The 16,034-nt window shown below is 41.7% G+C and overlaps 1 protein-coding gene across 1 annotated transcript in view; it reads left to right on the forward strand.

Moving 5' to 3' along the window:
* rbpjb (recombination signal binding protein for immunoglobulin kappa J region b) overlaps positions 1 to 16,034 on the forward strand; it is a 51,837-nt gene that overhangs the window by 17,819 nt on the left and 17,984 nt on the right. Inside the window, exon 2 of the mRNA XM_085399467.1 lies at positions 11,822 to 11,860. Coding sequence (XP_085255593.1) covers positions 11,822 to 11,860 — 39 coding nt within the window. The remainder of the gene's footprint in view (positions 1 to 11,821; positions 11,861 to 16,034) is intronic.

Below are 16,034 nucleotides of genomic sequence, written 5' to 3' on the forward strand. Positions count from 1 at the left end.
ATTGCAAAATGACGACAACAAACTTGTGGCACACCACAGTCACATGCATGCCTTTCTACCACAGTTTCTCCAATGTGTTCAGGCTTACATGAGTGTGCAGTTGCACTGATGATGAGAACCTGTGTTGTCCTGCACCGATAATCAAAGCAACAGGAGAATCTACAAAGAATGAATCATGTAAGTAGAATAGGGCTGCGACGATTTGATTAATTTGAATCATTAGATTTATAAAAGATCCTCAACACACATGCTTTGCTTTGATGCAGAGCTGTTTCTATAATCACAGTTAAACCACCTGGTCAGTAACTCTGTCATGAAGAAAAGCAAAGATTGTAGCTACTCCATCCTCCGCCATTTGTTTTATGCAGGGAAAAATCTGCAGTAAGCCTCCAGTGGTTAATTTAAAATATGCAGATGAGCTGTTAACTTGTCTGACAGCTGTTCTGTTTTATATGGAAGATACCTGCAGCAAACAGGGGTGAGTCTAAAGGGGGACATGGGGTCTACTAGACCATATTAATTTCAAGACTTTCATAATATTTTTCAGATTGAAAGTGCAATAATATAAAATATTGTGTTAACTAAACTACTTCTATAAAAAGGAGAAGCTTTTGTTCACAAGCCAGTAAAATGTACGTGGGCCAGTAAAACTCTGAGGCACTGACCTGAGGGTTGTTAGGTTGGACATTAAATGATTATTAATTAACGCCCACACCATCATAACGTCTTGTTTTCAGCAGCGCGGAAACTTTGCATCAAAGCACAGGGCAAACTTTAGAATGCTGATATGCTTGCTTCTCTTTATTGCAGCCACCACATCCCTCTTTAAATGCTTACAGACACAAACGCATTTGTTCAGTAGCACACTTAAACATGCAGACACACATGCACAAAAACTCTTAAACACGAACACACACCAAATCTGCCTTGTCCAGGAGATAAAACACTGTCAAAACTCATTTTGCCTCCTATTATTGTCAGAAAGCTTTCCAGGAAGACAAAGTAAAGGTAATTTTTTTTCCTCTTTATTTCTCACTAATAAGACAAAAGTATTTCTTAACCGATTAATTGGTGGTATAATCTATAGATTGCTGGATTACTAAACTAATCGTTAGCTGCAGCCCTAAAGTGGAATCCATAGTTCTTTTTCTACATAGTTTGTAGACTCATGCTCTGGTTGTTTGCAGATTTCTGCTTAACAAATGTTGTAAGAAAGAGAAAAGGAGTTGCATCCAACTGTGGACCATGTTTTTAGCCTCGTTTCGAGCAGGGTTCATATATTTGGTGTCACTCAGAGGGCCAGTGGAAGCTGTGAGGTGGCAAGGTGTTGAAAATGAGGTGTACAGCCACTCCATGGAGTTGTGATATCTGCTATCAGCCCTCAGGCTGGGAAACCAGGCACCTTTTTTTTTTTTTTTTATAGGCCTAATCCCTCATCTTATCCCTCCTGTCTCCTTCATGCTACTGTCGGGTGTGCTCTGTGTTCAGCGGCTAAAAGGTGTAAATGCAAGTACATACATAGATTCAGACATGTGGTTTCATATTCACACATGGCCTCTATCAGAGTGTACTCGGCCACAAGTGTGGCGGATGTGTGAAAAGCAGCTTAATTAGGTGCGGATTGAAATGCGTACTTGGTAAGTACAGGGTGACTTAGTCATAAGAAATTGCTTTTAATGAAATGTCTGGAAAAAAAATAGTGATTGGAACACCTTTTTAATTATGTTGCGGTCTGCAGTTAACAGGGGAAGCCTCGTGCTTCTGCTTGGAAGGTGGAGAGCAGTTTGAGGGCAGACCCGTCATTGTTTGGTAGTATAATGTGGATCAGGCCACGTCCACACGCACCAGCGCACCAACACCCTGCCTTCTAGTTGACCCCAGAGGCTACACCTTAACCTTTGACCTCGATCACATGAATGATGGCGTCTGGCGTCTGTATGTTGTGTTTCGGTCCCCGGGGAAGCGAGTGGGTCTACAGAAGGCAGATGTGCGCGCTTGTCTCTGTGCATGTTTCTCTCTGAAATGTAGACAAAATATGGAAGTTCTCGACTAGAGATGTCATCATTTCCACAGCATCGGAGCTGAAGTTTAAATGACGGCGGAGTGATTTGTATTGTAAACTTTGGAGATTTTACGAGACATGCTGTGTCTTCATTATCAGCCGCGTAAGCTGGAGCAGCACAGAAACCCCCGTCACTGTTGATTGTTTTGAAAAGGAGCATCAGCTACAGTAAATGCATTCATTTGAAGGGCATATGAGTTGCAGATTGCTAAGGCTTCTTTATAATCTAGCAGTGTCACCTGCACAGTCATTTTATATCTGCTTCTTACTCATCTAACCAGTGACCTTGTGGTAAGGAAATGTAAGAAAATATCCTGCAACTGATGTTGTCGTCATCAGCGCCGACGCTTTCTGCGCCGTTTTTGTCAACGTTGGTTCAGAAAACAGCAACAGGACCTGTCGTCAGCAGGCTTAACTTTTCAGTAGTGCTGGGTTTCCTTTGAAGGAGTTTTTTTTTTTTTCCTTCGCCACTATGATTTCATGTTGCAATTGCAATTAAGACTGTATATATTCATTATATTTATAGTTACATGAGCTTCACCTCCTTAAAATGCCACAAAAAAAAACATGTTGTGAGGGCAGGGAGCTAAATCTACAAATCATCTGCCTTGGATGATTTGGGTTTTGTTTTATATCTGGTGCTTTTTGTGTGCGTGTTGCAACACTTCTAATCATGTTATCTAGAAAAGCTGCTCTAAGTGCCTTTTCCTGACCACAGATATCACTCTCCATCAGTATTATGTGAGAAATTTTTTAGCTCTTGTGTATATATAACGTGACGCCGCTCGGCTTGATAAGATGCACCACCTTCGTCTGGTGTTGCAGTACTTCTCTGCTGAAAGCAACCACTTCTTCTTCTGCTGAACTTTGTCACTTCCTTCTAGGGATGCTTGAAAACAAGCAGGTCTGAAATGTCAACGAACAGCAAAAAATTTGCATAACAGTTTATGCGGCCTGCAAATATCACTCGTTGAAGGGCATATAGTCTAAAAAATGTCTCCTTTTTAGAATCAGGACTTGAAATTGCTATAAAAATGGAGTCTTCTTACTACATGTGTTTCCAAGGACTGGAGAAGTTTGAGGAACAGAAAATGCAACTTTCCTCTTGCTTGATTTGTCGTATCAGATACATGCCTGAGCAACAGAGCAAAAAGCATGTATGTGTTTTTGGATGTGCGTTTTCAGTCGAGCACACACCGAGGCCGTGTCGGGGTGTGCATTTCGTGTCTCTTCTGAGCCTTCGGGTGTTGACGTGTTTCTTTTTTTTCGTTCCTTCCTCAGCACTGTTTGGACTGTCAGTCACAGCTGTCAAACACATCCCCGTCTGAACGGCAGGCGGAGTTCACACTCTCTCAATCAGCCCCCCGTTGCGTGTGCATGTGTCGATGTGTGTTAACGTGCGCTCGCGTGCTAGCACGCGGAGGCGGGTGGTGGTCCTCTATTCATAGTAACTGCCAACCCTCTCTGTCACAAATACCTCATATGTCATGCTACCTGTCAGAGAAGGATGGGAGACAACCGCCCCGTTTCCCCACCACGCTCCACCCAGAGGTTAATTTTATTCGAGAGGAATTACAGATGTGTTGTTCAGAGTAATAATTCATCAAGAAAAGCACCCCCCAATTAAAATGTTGATGCCAGCTGCAGACTGGGGGGAGGTTTAATTTTTTTTTTTTTATTTCAGAGAAGCTGCAACCAGCAATTATGGTGTTTGATGAATCAATTTAACTTATTGGCTCTAAAGTTGCATTAGAGAGTCATTTGATGGGAGTGGATGAATGGTTTTCTGTTCTTGTAGCATTTCGATTTGCATCGAATAAAGTGACTCAAATACTTGATTCAATCAGATTTTTAGGTTTCATGTCTTGACGTCAGCTGTCTCTTGTCTACATGTGACAAACGTGCATGCTTTTGTCTTAGCGATGGTCGCTATGACTTGTGTGCATATGTTGTGCGGAGGAGGCCCGAGGGGAGGTTTAGCGAGGAGTTTCACTCTGCGTCTTAAGTCGTGTCTGCTGCTGGTTAGAGGTTCTGGGTTTTAATAAGCTACCACAAGAATACGGTCTGCCACCTTGTCTCTGCTCCTGTGTTCACCCTCTGAGAAATTAAAGTGTCAGTCTGGTGTCAGTTTGTGAATATTTGTGGCCATCTGTGTGCACTCCCAGTCAGCCTGAATCACAAAGAGGTGCTTTTGGGAATTAGTAATATAAACAAATGATATTGGCAGTATTGGGGAAAAACCTTTTTTCATTTTTTTTTTTCCTTCTTCCTTTCGGTACGGTTTTGCTCCAAACACTATTAAGAACAATTCGTTTGGTGAACCTAATCCATCACTGGAAAGGTGAAGCTTGACAGTCTTTGGTTTGCAAAGCTGCATAAGAACGGAAATACCCAAACTATTCTGTCACGTTCCCTTCAGCATCCTAGATTAATGCATGCGTTGGTTCAGGCAAACAAACAGGTGACATGACAGAAGGGAGCACTCCTCTAACTTTGTGCTCCTCAGATTTTTCTCTGTCAAAAACTTTCAGCCGGTAGCTATCTGCTGTGCTGTCAGGACCCTCATTCTGTCACTCACAAGCCAGTGAAGCCAACAGACGGCGCAAAGCGAGATGCTTCTGGTAGTCTGGTAGTAGAAAATGCAATAGAAAAGAAATGCTGATGTCAGACTCGGTGTATTTTTGATACTGAGAATGTGCGGTTGTATTAAGTCGGCCTTTATCTTGAGAAAAAACCCACAATTGTGGTAAACTACACATCAACTGTGCATGCAGTTGTAGTTAAAATGTGGCTGTGCATTATTTAATATATACAGAGGGGGTGGGGGTGGGAGGAGAGTGCAGCAAATTAAGAGGAAGAAGTGTGGGGTGGACCTTTTTGTTTGTGATTTTTCTCCCAGTGATAACACCATAAAATTCCAAATCTGAAAACAAACTGCCCTTAAAACTTGATTACAAAAATCTTTTTTTTTTTCCCTTCTAATAATATCAGTGTCAAGTCTATGCTACCATTTTGAAATCAGGGCTGTGGTTAATATACATCATCTTTGACTCATCTGTCTTTACTTTCCACTTAGAAGGATTTAGACTGTAAGAAATTCTGACAGTATGATGAAGTGTGTTTAGATTGTCTTTGTTTAAAAAAAGTCCGAAAGAGTTTGAGTTAACCAAAAAGAATAAAAAACCCACAAACACCATCAAATTCTCAAGTTTGGAGAACCAAAAATAGGAAGCGGTGGGCATTTGCTTTCTTGAAAATTCATTTGTCTCTCAAAAACGTTGGCAAATAAATGACCAGAATTGCCTCACAGACGTGTCACAATACCTGAAATTTAGAAGTCTGTGACAGTAGGGTTGCACACTTCTCAGTACCCACAAAAACCTGCATGTAATCCTAAATTAATTTTATTTAAAATATTAATTTCATAGATTTATGAGAAGACGGACCGAAATGTTAGGGTGGTTGCTGTGTAGCCTGCTATCGTTACTGTGAGGTATAAAGTTAGTTATATTATGTTCGCTTGAGCATTTGGATAACCTTAGCTACTGCAAAATTTAGCCTATAGAACGTAGCTGATTTCACAAAGTCTGTGGCAAACAAATTGGAAACCACTTTCTTCTTCCTACAATACTAAACTGAAAACCCAAGTCCCATAACATTTTCAGATTTTGTGTCCTGACTAACTCCATGCCTGCTTAGCATGATTATCGCTCATCCTCTGTCTGTCTTTTCAAAATATGGAATTAAAAACATTCTCTTATTGTACTTATCTTTAATTGATTATTACTGAATTACATATACATACAGACCAAGACTCAAAAGGCACCAATAGTACACCTTTGTAAGCTGACAGAGACATCACTCATGCTTTCCATTGGAACTCCAGAGTAAGGGCATAGCCTTGCACTGCACACTTGTAAATAGACTCACTGTCCCTGCTCATATCTATTCACTGCCCTTGGCACACTAACCCATAACTAACCATGCCAAGGTAAGCTACTAGCAAGTTGGCTTAGCATTTTAATGGGCCTATCAGGTTCCTAATAGGATATGGCCACAATACAAAGGGCCATTACAGGGTTTATAAACACACATGTAAAAGACTGAAAAAGGGGAGGAAACAGGGAAAATATTGGTGCTTGCAGCAAGTGGGAACCAAATGATTGAGGAGGATAAAAGTTTGGCTTTAATAAGTGAGTTTTAAGACAAATTTAGAAAGGAGAGCCACATGTGGAAGGAAAGGTGACATAACAAAACATGGGTTTGAGTTTGCAGCACATTTAAAGGGGTTACAACAGATACATGATAAAGCCAAAACAGACTTTTTTTGCACTGTTGCTTTGAAATTCTCGGATTGTCTTGAGTTATGAATCACATGCAGCCCTGTCTCTTACAGAGTTGCGCTTTCGTCACTTCCTAAAAACCCAATTTCAGGGTGGGGGTTTTCCTGCTGGAGCAGCAATGACTAAAAGACAGCCCCGGGTCACAAAATCTTTGTTGGTTGGTTGTCAACTTTCCTTCATCGTTTTTGCCCTAACAAGCATTTGCTAGTATGACCTCACTCCTTCCTGGTTAACTGTATCTCCTCCACCGCATCCACCTTCAGTGACGGCTTAATGAGGTTTTATTCTTTTCTTGTTTTCTTCTTCTAAGGCTACCAACCTACCTGTTGCGGCTGGCTATTTAGCAGTAACTCAACTTTCAAATGTCCCATTTAAACTGCTTATGAAACCCTGTGTCTCGTCATGTTCATAGGAAAGTGTTAGAGGAGGAGGAAGAAATCAGACAAAATTCTTACTCATTCCTTAGGTCATGAAGTCCAAAGGAAAAGATGAGACATATTTTTATGTTTAGTAACTTGTTGTCTAGCACCCCAAGGAGATGCAAAGTGCATTAAAATGCTGGCGCAAAGTGAGGCAAATCAGCTGAACAGGAGTGATGAACGCAGTGAAGCATGCAACATTAATAAGTGAATGAAAACTATTCAAGAAAGGCTCAAGTGTAGCTAAGAATCTCATCTCCGTGCACTCCGAGGATTCGCTTTTGATGGGGTTCAGGTTGCTTTTTGTGCTACCCTTGAGTCACCAAAGCGCGAACTGAACTTTGATGAACTTTGGCACGCAACGAGACATCTGACTGTAGGCAAGCCTACCCGAAAACTGCAGCTGCAACAGTCAGCATGCCTTTCTTTTGCCATTGCAGCTCTACCTTTTGTGGTTTCCTGTGCTAGGTCTTTTCTTGTTGGTGTTTTGTGTCTCGAGTCTGTGGAGGTGAATGGAAATGTGGACTGTGGTTTTTCACAGAACTTGCTAACTCTTTAACAGTTGACCGCCTTGATCTCTGTGCTCTACTTTGCAGTAAAATCAGTCTTGCCATCCGCAATGTTTGCATATAACCCCAATGAAGAATCAGAATGTGCGAGATTAGAGATCAGTGCGTATTGTAAATTCTGTCTATAATCAATTTTGCAGGCTTTACTTTCATTTGATAGTAGTGAATTCAATACACACACACAAAAAAACTAAGTGCAGACATAGAAAAGAAAGGAAGCAGTCTTTATTTTCTTCTTCCATCCACCTCTAAATCCTTAAATTTGATCTCCTCACCCTGTTTCCTCTATGCACCATCCTCTCGGTGTTGCTCGCCTCTCCTGTAATCTCCCCTACACTTTCCCCGTATTGTTCCTTCCTCGCTCGGTCCCTGCTTTCAGTGGTTCGGGTGAGGTTTGGAAGCAGGGGGAGAGAACAGAGAGCCGTCTGGAATCCATTAGCTTGTTGAGGCATCAGTGTTTCACTGTGGGAACCTTATTGATTGCCCTCCTTTATAATTATTCCACCTCCACTCGCTCCGTCTGTCTCTGGCACAGATCATGCTTTCAGTTTCTCTCCCGTTCTCCTGGCCTTCATCCCCTCTTCCCCTTGCCTTTTTTTTGTTTTGTTTTTTCGTGCTATTTTTATCCATCTTTTTGTGGCATCAAGACTACTTTTCTAAAAGTTGCGCCCAAGGTTTGCATGCTAAAACCCCTAACCAGTTGAGTGACACAGTATCTCTGTGTTTACTGATGCTATCTACGATGTAGTGACATACTTACAGGCAGCATGCAAAGCTACCACATCCTACACGAGAATGAAAATCCTAATCAACTTTAAAATAAATAAATAAATAAATAAATTTCTTCGTAGAGGCACTGGGCACTTTTATATAACCACCTTTTAATAACTTAATATGTAGATCTGCAGACATAAGCCCTTAAACCCAGCCAGTTTTGTGATAGCAGGTATGTGTATGTTTGAAGGTTTGACCAACCATTTGCCTTTCAGACTCATTCTCGTGTGTGACGGTGAACCGATTCTTTCTTTTTGGGTTAATGTCCGACAAAATGGGATATTTTAACGATGGGTCCTTGGTCTGTGTGAAATTTATTTTGCAGATTCTGATTCTTGGGGTTTAAATTTAAATAAAACTTCAGCCTTGAGTCAATAAATAGAAAACCGACACTGTTTTCAAGCTCTTATTTCACCGAGCTGTGCACAAAACTCTGATGCTTCCAAACTGCTCTATTACAGTATAACTGTCGAGCTAACCGGCCTCCGTTGAGATCACTTGATTCGCTGGTAATTAAGCCACACATTATAAAGAGTGTGCAGCGTTTTTCATTTGAGAAACTGTTCAGAGAATATTGGAGCCTTTTGTGTGGAAGAAAACAAAAAAAGTGTAATTTCCTGACCGACACCCGCTCTTGTAAAACAGAAGGTGGTCTGAATGTTGGATTCTTACTTAATTGTATTTTTTTACTTTATTTTTTTGCCACCCACTATTTTTTGATTTAGCGCTTGTAATTTTGACGATTTCACGCTGCTTCACATCCAAACCCTTATTACGATCGTTTAGAGGCTTCATCCAACCCGAGTACACAGGATCCGAGTCGTAATGGTCAGTCTCAGACAAATGGCTTTTCTTTGTGCTCCCACTGAGGTTGTAAGGTGTAGGTGCAATCAAGCACACGTATCCATGCCGACTGTTTCTACCGTACTGTGCAAAAGTCTTGGGCCCCTTTTTTTCCTTTCCCCTTTCCTTCCTTTTTTCTAAAGCATGTTTTTGAGCGATACCCCTAGGCTTTCTCTACATCTGTCAAAGCTTTTCTTTGGATCTTGGCTGCTTTTTCAGTCCAGTCCTTATAGCTGACTAATTCCAACCAGTAGTGTAATGTTAACATACTTAACTCTGACCTGTTTAATTAGAGAAGCGCACCGAACTCGACAGACAAACCAGTGTTGTGTCTACAACTTGGCAAAGAAGTCTTTTTAAATTGTGTCTTCAGATACAGCCTGTCACAAAACCACATCATTTGTTCCCCTTTTTTACATGTTTTCATTGGTTAGCAGTGACTTATTACCCTAAAGAGATTTTGTTCCTTGCAGATTTGTTTCTTTTTTTCAGTCCTGAGGAGAATAGTGAAACAGTTTCTCTGTATTGCGTGTAAAAGGCTCGACGTGTTGCTTTACAAGCATAAAAGAAATAAGTTGACCATAAAACCGTCACACTCAGCTGAGATATGTTGTAACTTTACACCCCATCGTCGTACATGTGGTTGTTTGCGGTAGTTTCCTTGCTACATCTATTACTAAGAGTTTGAGTATGACTCAGTGACAGTATATTGATTCATCAGTTTTCCAGCACACTGAATTTGACTTCAAGTCAGCTTTCAACATTTGGGGCAGAAACTTTAGTGATTGGTAGCGTGTGACGTCTTCATAGTCACGGAAATTTGAGGACTTTAAAGTCGGGTCATGAACCTTAAGCCGAGGGCGAAAAATGGTTACCTGACTGATCCTGTAATCTTCTTCTTTTGTTGCGTTTGGGTTTAAACTGTGCAGAGCAGCCCTCTCAGCACAAACTCACGTCACTTTGTTCCGTTTGGGTAGAATAAACGATCTATCCATCCCAGTCATGATTCACCCAACAGTTTGAGTTAAATTCAGGCTTTTGTATCATGACGAATGTTTGCAAAATCACCTCGGCTCGAGAATAAATATACAATTCACAAATTCTTCCTTCTCTGGTCACCATGCTGTCTTCTGTTAATGGACATTGTTTTAGGCACACACACCTTAAAAGCTTGGACTGTGCCCTTAGTTTATTTATGATGAACTGTATGCGTTTTAATTAGCGAGTTTAGCTGCTGCCTACCAACCAGCCCCTGCTGGGTCCTCAAAGCGCCATTTATTTGCTTCTCCTGTTATTCTATCAGAGGACCTGCTGACTGAACTGCAACCACAGCGTCTTACACGGCTGCTACCCACAGCAGGCCCTGCTCTGCTTTCAGAGTTTATCCACATAGAACCTGCAACAGGACAGGATAATGTAAATGTGGAGCACAAAAACATTTTAATAACAAAGGACTGAACTGAGTTTTGCTCACTGTCAGACAAAGGTAGATGTAGCAGTTGTAGTAGAGGTTTGATATTCTTTCATGCTTTTAAATCAGAGGGTTAAGCACTTCCTCCATGTTTGTTCTGTTTCTCTTTTCTTATTACGGATGTTTTGAGTTGGTGTGTAATAGAGTAATGACTCCATACATGGAGGGAGGGGAAATCATCAATCAATCAACCAAACGAGTCAGTCCAGCTCTTGTTTCATTATGGTCCTCGGCTGACTCACATTAACTAAGCACGTTTACCTTCTCTGCTTATTTGTATCGTTTCCCTGAAGAATCATTGAACCGTCAGTATAACGGAGACCTTTTTAACCTGAGGAGTGCCGTGCCACGGAGCGGTCTTTCTTTACAAAATTGCAGGCAGAATGTCAGTGGGTTCAGCTAAAATGCTTTTCGATCTGTATTTTTGCACACTCTGAATACTTTAGAATAATTTGCATTCACAGGAGAAATTAAAAAGATCAGTTTTCTTGTTGAAATTCACGCTTTTGCTGTTAATTCAGAAATACCAATGAAGTAATTAAATTGCTGCAGTACCAGTATTTAAAAATGAGAATTTCTGTCCCCGTGGTTTGTAATTTTTAAATCGCTGCAATATGCCTTCAGCACCAGTGCATTGGAGGCACTGCCAAAAAATTCATCAAGTCAATGTTCTTGTTCAGGTTTTACAATTTAGATTTGCAAACACAAAGCCAGAAATCTGCTTGTGTGTGTGTGTGTGTGTGTGTGTGTGTGTTGGGTTTTTTTTCTTTTGTTTTTGTTTTTTTTGTCTTTGGGGTGTGTGTTGTGAAGATCCTATTGATAGCAAGGCTAAATTAATGTGTTGTTTTAAGATTATAGCTTATAGTCACACAGATAAATATGGTTAGGGCTTCTCTGAGCACCATTTAAAATCTCTGTAATCTCAAACCCTTCACACCTGTTTGAGTGCGTCGGCTATTGAAGAACCGTCGTTTGTTCAGCTGCTGAACTTGAGTTTCTGAAATTCAGTAGTAATACTAAATATACCGATTAGCTGATCTGAACCCAGTGGGGTTTTTTTCCCATTGATGTTCAACGTGTCTCAACACGACGGCAATTAGTTTGAACAAAATTCATTCGCTTTAAGTCGTGTTTTCACGGCAAACAAGCGGCGCGACGTTTGGCACAGACTCTGTTTGAACACGCTGCCATTACACGCTGCCAAGGCCACGCTGCTTTTTATGTGCGTTTGTACATGTGCTGTTTTTTTGGTTTTTTTTGCCATGCACTGTTTACTGTGCGTGTGTTCGTGGTTGATAACCAACCCACTCATGTTTTCTTCTCACTTTGTGTCTTTGCAGGAAGTTCGGGGAGCGCCCTCAGCCACAGCGCCTAACAAGGTGAGTGTGCACACGCACTCGTGGTCCCTTTAGAGCTTGTTTTCTTGTCATAGTGCTGGGTTTTGTGTGTTCCTTTGTTTATGTATGCCGTTGTGTTCTTGTGAACACCTATTCTACGGACCCGCCCCTCCCCAAGGTATTTGCTACCTTTTTTTGTTTGTTTGTTTTCTAGATTTGATTTTGTTTTGATTATTACTATTTTGGACACATTCTCAAAAGAATGAAAGTATAGAGACCCTCTGAAGTAACCCTAATATGTGGCTTACTAATACCACTCTGGGATTACCAATAAAAAAGAAACCTTTGCAATAAAAAACATCAAAAACTACACAGTTTTTTTCCCACCCTGTCGTTTAACTCCACGCCCCTCCCCTTTTTTCTTAAAAACATAAGCTTAAAGCTACTTCAAATCACTTCACCCAAACCTAGTGTTGGGTGATTACATTAGTGGGTGGATATCAGCTGCAAGGCTCTAAAGTTATTAAGTGATTTATTTCTCTTTTCTTTTTTACTTAGACTGTTAGTTCTGCTTATTTATCCAGTTTTTTTTCTTTTCTTTCTTTAGCCTGTTTTCTCTTGTTAGATCATGATTATGATTGGTCCGTGTAGCCACTACACCCACACACACACACACACGACACACGCACATTACCTTCAAAGCGTGCAGAAGTCCAAGCATGAACTTTGTACACGCGCTGGTGCACGCCCATACCCGTCTGTTTTGTACATTGAGGGCACATGTGTAACTGTGGCGTTGCAGAAACAGTTTAAAATGAAACTCATCATGTGACAGTGTCAACTTGATGCATCGGTGGGGATGTTAGTTTAAAAAACCTCCTTAGTTGACAAACTGTCACTATTAACATGAACGATTCTCGACATTGTCCACCGGCACATCCCCAACTGACACCATGTGAATAATAAATACCTCGCTTTTTTCTTTAACAGGAACTTTTTTGTTTTTAACTACGATTTCCACGCCTAATTTTTACAAGCGTTTTAATAATTTTATATTCACCAGCAGGTTTGCCACATAAAATCTGTTGAGGCAGCGAGGAGCTCATTTCAGGCTGTGATTTCCAGAAGCGGAGAAATGCGTCTATAACAACCGCTGCAATGTTGTTGTTGATACAATAGCGTACGACATGTGCAGCTTTACTGTGGAGTCCTGCACAGCTGCTTTCTGTTGACCCCAGCTTTGCTGTATTACCTCATTTTTGTTCTGCTATTGATCGCTCATTACTTAGATCTCTGCAGACTCGCCTCCTTTGGGACTGTTTTAATGTGCGTGTGTTGAAATGAACCGTGCTATTTTTGCCGTTGTTTGTGGAGAAACATGCTAGAGAAGCAATAAATAACCCTTTCTGAGGCCTCACGGTCCGAATGTGCGCTCTCTGCGCTGTACTCGTCTTACTGTGTGTAGCTTTTTTGACGAGCCGTACTGCAAGTTTTTGATTATTGAGTTCTTCTTAAGTTTGCTCCAAGTTACTTGGAGTAACATTTGGGTGAATCCAGACCGTTGATGGATGATGTGGGTTGCTTTTTAGGGATTGTGTGTGTGCGCGCACGCACTTGTTTGCTTATTGGTGTTTGCTGTTCTGAATAACAAAGACTGTGTGTGTGTGTGTGTGTGTGTGTGTGTGTGTGTGTCACTCGGCTTTTGCGCGTGGCACTCAGCGGGGAAAATGAGGGGGTTGCGTGTTGCTTGGAACAGCCGAGCGTGGGTTTGGAAAAAGGGGCCCCTGCACCTTTTGATGTGTCCCCCTCTTTATTCATGTGCTGCCAGTCCGCTGGCTCGCACTGGCCCTTCGATTCGTCTGATGGTTTTTGATGGCCAGAAATATGACCGACACAAAACACTCTTTAACAAACAGCCGAAAGGCACAACAGAGCTCGTTTAGTTCATGTGACTATGGTTATGGTCTTTGTTGGCCTGTCAATCTGCCGTAGAGTCTTCGCGTCCGCAGGTTTTCTTTGGGTGCTGCTCTAAAATTTTGCAGCATCCCGCAGGAGCTTTTTATGGCAGCCGAACCTCCAGGTCCTAGAGGTTCACACTGTCAGGGAGGCTACTCGACTGGAACAAACACTTCTAGGGTTCAGACACATCCGCTTGCACAAATTTACACAAACGGACTCAACATGAGAATACAGGCTGGGTTGCCAAGTTTACTGGCAACTAATTTACTGTTTGTTTGGTTTTTTTTAAATAACAAGCAAAGCAACAGAAAATGGATCAATTTACACATTCAGTCTAAAAAGTATAAATTTGCTAATATAAAAATTTGGAAATTAGTCATAAGGGATTACAGTCTAATGGGCACGTAGAGTTTGACTTAAAGGACTTTAAAACCAATACTGATTTTGATATTTGGTGATTTTAACAATTCAAGATATGGGCCAATATGTTTATTTTCTTTCAGACACACAAAAACAAAAGCAGTTTCCCTAACATTTTTGCCATTCATCAGTTATAAATGCTGATACCAGCATATCTGCAGGAACTGTATTGTCAATAGCATAAATGAGCCATTTCAAACTGTTAATCACAGCTACAACTAGAAGAAAAAGCAGGTATTTATTTATTTCACTTCTCTGGTCACAGTGGGTTGATCTGGCTGTTTGATTGTATGTTTTAGGATCAGATTACATCTGCCATATCATATATGGGCGATCGTGGCTCAAGAGTTGGGAGTTCGCCTTGTAATCGGAAGGTTGCCGGTTCGAGCTCCGGCTTGGACAGTCTCGGTCGTTGTGTCCTTGGGCAAGACACTTCACCCGTAGCCTACTGGTGGTGGTCAGAGGGCCCGGTGGCGCCAGTGTCCGGCAGCCTCGCCTCTGTCAGTGCGCCCCAGGGTGGCTGTGGCTACAATGTAGCTTGCCATCACCAGTGTGTGAATGGGTGGATGACTGGACGTGTAAAGCGCTTTGGGGTCCATAGGGACTATTAAAAGCGCTATATAAATACAGGCCATTTACCATTTACCACTGCAATATTCTCCTGAGTGATCGGTGACGCTACTTAAGCAACGACACCAGTGCTGTTTTAATTCGGATTCTGTTTGCGTATTTTAATTTTCTCACGTTTTGTCGTTGATGCAGAAATGTCAAAGCGGAGGATTTACTCTGTTTACCGTGTAGCAAATGATCAGAGCTGAGATGAGTGCAAGCTGTAGCAATATCCCACAGTTGTCAGCAATTTTCCATTTGTGTGTGTGTGTGTGTGTGTGTGTGCACGTGAGCTTACACGGCTCATCCAGAGGTCAGACATCAAACAGTGAGGGGTGTGTGTGTGTGAAGGCCACGTCTCCTAGCCTTGTAAAAGGAGGCTAAAGTGGCTGATTATTAATGCTTTAACCCAAAGCCCCACACTACAATTGTGTGTAATCTACCTTTTGTGATGCACAAGGTGCAAACTAATTACTGTCTGATCATCTTAATTGAGCTGTTTCACCGCGCATGTGTGTATTAATGGGGCCCCGCCCCTCTGCTCTTCATGTGCGTGTGTTTGAGTGTGTTCACAGGGGGTCCTATGACAGTGCTGCTCGGCTGAAGACGCTGTGGCAGATGTACGGGGCAGATGCCTGTCTGCTCTGCTGCATCTGTAGCCTGACTTAACCTCACCCCTCCTTTCTCTCTCTCGCTCCCCCCCCCCCCCCACACACACACACACACACACACACACACACACACACACACACACACACACACATCGCCTGCTGTTAAAGATATGCCTCTTTTTATAAATCTGTCTGGCACATTTTTGTCTCACCTCTCAAGCGTCTCGTCTTTTGTTTCGTATGTTCCGATTTTTCTTTTGCCCGATCTCCTCCCCTCACGTTTTATTTCTGACCTCCCTCCTTCTTTTCACTCGCTGTCACAGACTGCCTTTTAGCACATTTTTTGGACCTAAATAAAGCTCGTCAGAAATTAAACCTGCAGCTCAGATGCTGTTACTTTTCTGTGTGAGTGTGTGATGTAGACTCTTATCTGTGGTTATTGGTTTTATTACATGTGGGCGTACTCGGTTTAAATGAAGTGACCCTCGTTTCCTGTCTCTGCATGAATGAAGGGCTGATTTATTATTTATTTATTTACTTTTACCCCCAGTTTTGTTTTTTAATCCCTCAAATACAAATGAACACAGTGTAATGTTTTGAAATTTGGTCTTACTCGT

This window comes from Rhamphochromis longiceps, linkage group LG3 (genome assembly GCF_057381845.1).
Source record: "Rhamphochromis longiceps isolate RC_006_pf linkage group LG3, R_longiceps_female_GT1.1, whole genome shotgun sequence".
In the NCBI taxonomy this organism is placed as follows: Eukaryota; Metazoa; Chordata; class Actinopteri; order Cichliformes; family Cichlidae; genus Rhamphochromis; species Rhamphochromis longiceps.